A 5,776-nucleotide genomic window follows, 5' to 3' on the forward strand; every position below is an offset into this window, starting at 1 on the left:
TGTCAATGATTATATTAATATAGAGTTAATTCTCAAATTCAATAGAAATCTAGTATTGCTGTTCTTAATCTCTTGCAGAATCTATTGAATATTAAGGTATTAAAACTAGATTTAATATATCTCACTATGCAGGGATCAAAGGCTCAGTCAGACCTTGAGATATACTGATTTTATAGTTGTTGATGTGCTGTTGACTCATTGTCCACTGATTATGTATTGAATGCTGTTGCCGAGGTATCTTTTTGTATCATTCTGCTGGGGATGGGCCAGATTGAGAGGGGTAGTACAGAGGTGAGACTTGGTGTTGAAGTCTAGATACACTGGCGGCGGACCGTGGAGGTTGCACTTCAGAAGAGTCCATTGATTATGTGCTTGATATTATCACTGAGGTATCTTTTTGTATTTTTCTGCCGGGGATGGGCCAGATTGGGAAGGGCGGTACGAGGGTGAGACTTGGCATTGGTGTTTTGGAACATCAAAGATGGACAGGGTTTTCGCGGAGGTCGCTCCTCGGATATCTTCACAACTACAGGTCAGGGATCTTCCAAAATTGAGAAGATTGGTGCATATGGCTAGGTCACTTCACCTTACAATTTGTATGGCACTCTGGCCCGGGGTTGTGGTGTGGTAGGGGAGAACGGGGGATAATCCCACACAGGAGCTTCGAACAACGTCCGGTTCATGTTTGGCTGGATAACTCCACCACCACACAGGGTATGCGGTCAGCGATGGGGTCAGAATGCTCGTATGATCGAGGGCTTTTCGATGGATCTATCGGCGGGTTCTTATTCGAAAAATCGAGCGAGTTCGTGGTGGAGCGGTTTCTCAGATCTCTGTTCATAGAAAGAAAAAAAAAAGAAATATAAAAAGAGAAGAACTTTTAAATTTTCAGAAATAGAAGACTTATTCTCAAAGTCTTAAATCAGAAGAGTTTATAAAAAAAAATAAGCTAAACTTAAATCTTATTTTTAGAATTAGAAATGAAATTAATCAGCAGTTCTTTTCTTAGTTAATAATTAATATTAAAGTTTAAAAATCAGTTATAACTTCAATTAAGTTATTTTTTTTTAAAAATTCTATTATTTTAACTATAATGTCTGAATTTAGTACAGAATTTCTTATTCAGAATAAGAATCTCTGAAAATTAGTAATAGAATCTCTACTGAATACAATAATTCTATCTGAGAGAGATAAAAAGTGAGATAAATTCATTCTTTATAATATTTCAGTTGAAATTTTTAACTGTGAGAAAGAAATACTACTTCTTAAAAATAAATTAAAAGAATATAATTCTATTCAACTAAGAAAAGAGTCTGTATAACTTAATTCAATTGAGTTTAGACAGAGTAGAAGAAATATCTCTGTTCTAGTATATATAAAAATACTTGAATAATCAAGAATCTCTGAAGTAAGAGTAGCAGATTTGAAAATGAGAGTTTATAAATACAAAGATTTAAGAATGAATCTCAAAGCTTAAACATAGTGTTTAAACTGTCAAAGATATGAATACTTTGTAATCTCTTATTTCAGAGACTCAAAATACATATTCTGTGCTAGAGATTATAAAACTAGTGAGTATAAATATAAAACATGCTCAAAAAGAGATGAAATATATCAATATACTCTACTTAAGTGCTTCAATTGTAAAGAAAAACATGTATCTAGTTCAAAAGAATGTGTATTTACTTCAAGAACTCAGAAGAACTGAAGAAAAGATAAAGCTTAAAATAAATCTAAAACTGAAGAGAAAAATCAAACTAGTAAATCTATAACTATAAACTTAAAAAGAAGAAACTCTTAAGTATCTAGATCTTTAAACTTTAATTCTTTAGCTAAATATAAATAGAATTTGAATTCTTAAATATCTGTTAAGATTAGAGAATTAAGAAATAACTCTGATAATAAACTAGATAGAATATAAGTAGTTAAGATTTCTGCTTTTTAAAATAGTTATAATCTACTATCTAATAATAGTGATTAGATTCTACTATATCTTCACTTTCTTTTAGTATGAATATATAACAAAAATAACAAAAAAAGTTTAAAAACTCTTTAAAAATCATGTTTATTTAAAATAATGTGAATAGAAACTTAAATTATATTTATTCTTATCTTTCAACTATATTTAAATAAAAAGTTAACTTTATACTTCTTCAAGAATTAAACTTTGATACTGAGTAAAAGTATATTATTTCTTATTCAAGCTATTACTACTTTCTTTCTGAAAAATCTGAGATAAAATCAAGAGTAGTAATCTATAAGAGAAAAAGATCAAGATATTAATTTAATCTGAGATTTAATATCATATCTGACTCTAATATTCTAGTGAGTGATATTATAGATAAAGATAATGAGTTTGATACTATTCAACTTATAAATATCTATAATAAAAAATCATTGAAAGAAAATAATAATATCTGAATAATTAATAGAGAATTTTTAAATATAACTCTCTTAAAAAACTCTATAATTATAGAAGACTTCAATATACATTATTTCTGATAAAACTCAAAGTATATAAGAGTAGTAAGAATAGATAAACTGATTAAATAAACTTTTAAATATTTAATAGATTTAGTTAACAAGTCTGATTAATAAACATTCTTTAGAAAAGATATAAAATAGAAATCTATTATAAATCTAACTTTTATATTATAAAATCTAATTAAAAAAAAAACTTATAAACTGATTTATTAATTTAAATGAAATCTTAGAATTAAGTTATAAGATTATTCAATTTGATATTAAACTGAGTAAAAAATAAAGAAGTGAAAATTCTCTTCTCTCTAATCAGTATAACTTTAAAAAAGCTGATTAAAAAGCAGTTAAAGAAAGAGTAAAATAGCTAAAATCTGAAAGCTAGAGTAAGCTCTATTGAAATTAAAATCAAGATATCTTAAATAAAATACTTAAGAATAGAGTAAAGCTGATTACATCTATTCTTCTAATAAATATTAAAGAAAATATTTTAAAGAAAAAGTCTTCTGAGTATTTCAAATCTTGATAAAATAAGAATATCTTATCTAAAAGAAAGTAATTAGTCACTGTTAAGAGAGATTGAAAGAATAACTTAATATCTAATAAAGAGTTCAAAGCTATTCAAAATAAATATTTTTCAGATATTAAAAAAGTTAAAACACATTACTGAAACAAATTTCTTAAAGAAGTATAAGAAAAAGAAGTTTTTAAAGTCTTTAATTATACTAAAATAAGAAGTGTAGTAAAGCTTTCAATCTTAGAATATAAATTTCAGAATAAATTATATACAGTAAACTCTTTTAAGAAAAAATATTAAGCTTTTATAAGAATTCTCTTTCAAAACTTATCACATTTAGAAGAGAAGAATATGTCATTTCATGAATATATTGATGAAAAATAACTGAGAATAATCTGAGCTTTATATATAATGAATTAGAGTTAGTAATATTCTCAAGTGTGGCGGGCTGCGCCCGATCAATCATATAGACTATTCCGTTACACTTCACAGATTCCACGTACGCTCCGATCCTCGGCCATTCTCGATCGCCGATTCTCGGCCGCCACCCCGATCAATCATATAGACTATTCCGTTACACTTCACAGATTCAGTGTACACTCCGATTCTCAGCCATTCTCAATCACCGATTCTCAGCTGCTATGAATGTGTATATATTCTTCCGCCCCGAAGCTTCACCGCGTACACCATCACATACACATATAAATATTCACCTTGATTGCTGATTCTCACACTTTCTCTTTCTTTCCTTCTCTAATGTTTTTATCTTTGTTATATAAGACCTATAATATTATACTGATCTATTTGATGTAGGCCTCTTACACTATAAAAATATTCATCATCTTCTTATTAGAAAATGATTATTCACACATTATCTTCTCATTAGAAATGATTATTTATTGAGAGATATCTGAATGTGTAATAATATGTAAGAAATAGAGAAACAGTTAAACAGTTAAGCAGATATCAAGTTCTCAGATAGAAGCTTACTTATTAGTCACTCTAGCCTCATAATAAGATCTTACAAAGAGAATATCAGTGAAAGACTTAAGAGTTCTGACACTCAGATATATAAGAATATGATTACACTTCTTCAGATTTCACAGATATTATACATCTGACAATTAATATAATCGTTTAATGATAATATGAAACTCTTGAACATGAGTATAAATGCAGTACTACAGTGACTCTGAGTAATGTTGAAACTACAATAATAATAAATAGCTGATATGCATGCAACTTAACAATGTCAATATGAAGAGATTTAATAATTATCATAACAAGAAACTCATGCAATTTCAACATCTACAGAATTGAATATAAAAGCACTGAAAGAATACTTAGATACTCTTATATATTTTAATACTTCTGATCTCACTCTCTACTCATCATGAAGAATGAAAATGCTTGTGAAACTGAATGTAGATGAAGATTTCATTGATTTATTACTATTATTATTATTATTATTCTTTAATTATAGATGTATGCAGTCAGAGACTATGACATCTATCTGAGAACTTTTAGTTCTCAGAGTTTTTCCTATATCTGTAAAGTTAACTATTATACATTCATCAATTTCAGATATGCAAAATCAGAAAATTCCATCTCAGAATATAAAAACTGTTTATAAATTGTAGTATTTTAACATTATCTGATACTTTGAAATCATTTGACAATATTATGATAAAGAAAAAGAGAAAAAGAACACAGTCTTAAAGATAGACACATTAAATAGATAGATAGAAAGAAATTGAAAGAAAAAGATAAAGTAAAGAAAGACTGTAATAAAATAAAATATTAAAAGATAGTATATAGCTGTTTTAACAGACTATATCTGATTAATTTTCTTCTCTTTATATTCAGATAATTCTGAATTTAGTCATTTTCTTATAGCTGCTTGAGTTTCTGATAGAAAGTCTATTAAGTATTTAATTTCTGTCTCAGTTGAGAATAAGAATCTTATATTTAATTAATTTAAATCATACTTCTCTTTTAATCTGACTCTGAGATTATTGTATAATACACAGTGTATTATAATATACTCAGAATTCTCATTTATATTACAGAATGAGCATTTTATTGAGTTAAATCTATTATTAAATCTTTATATATAAGATTTGAAATAGTCATATTCTAGTTTCAGCTGTATTATAGATGAGAATATTTTCTTTTTATATTTAATTAAACAAGATTTTCACTTAAGTTTTATTTTAAATCTTGAATAATATATACTCTTCTTTTATTTCTATCAGTTTTCATTTCACTTATTTAAATAAGATTCTTTTATTTTTCTCTTTATAAAAGATCAGAATATGATTTTTTAAATAGATCTACTTACTTCTACACTCTTTTTTACAGCTGAATCAGTCAATTCATTATTATAAATATTTATATAAGTAGAAACTTAGTGTAGATGAATTATCAGCTTTGATATTCTTCTCTTTTAAATTTTTAAAACAGAGTTTAAAATCAGTTCAAGATTTATTTGATTATTATAAATCTGACTATTTCTAAGTCTTTTTAAAGCAGCTTAACTATTAGAGAATATTTATATCTCTTTTAATAATTTTCTCTTTTATAAGATTTTATTTTAATGAGTTTAAAAGCTTTCACTATTATAAATAGTTCAGTATCAAAGACTTCATATTCAGAGTCTAGATTTCAGAAATCTGAGATAAAATTAATATTATCTTCAGTATAAGTAATATCTGTATCTAATCTATTCAAGTTCTCATTTTTTAAGTCATCTGAATAAATCAGAATAGAGTCTTTTATATT

General features: G+C 26.5%; 1 protein-coding gene across 1 annotated transcript; it reads left to right on the plus strand.

The window, feature by feature from the left end:
* Positions 1-1,500: 1,500 nt before the first annotated feature.
* Positions 1,501-1,676, plus strand: BDCG_17957 (uncharacterized protein; the record flags this gene model as incomplete). The annotated part of the gene is made up of 1 exon (XM_045426997.1): positions 1,501-1,676. A coding segment is annotated over one exon (175 nt), but the record flags the coding sequence as incomplete, so codon positions are not given.
* Positions 1,677-5,776: the final 4,100 nt, after the last annotated feature.

Source organism: Blastomyces dermatitidis (genome assembly GCF_000003525.1).
Source record: "Blastomyces dermatitidis ER-3 genomic scaffold supercont1.15, whole genome shotgun sequence".
NCBI classification, from domain to species: domain Eukaryota; kingdom Fungi; phylum Ascomycota; class Eurotiomycetes; order Onygenales; family Ajellomycetaceae; genus Blastomyces; species Blastomyces dermatitidis.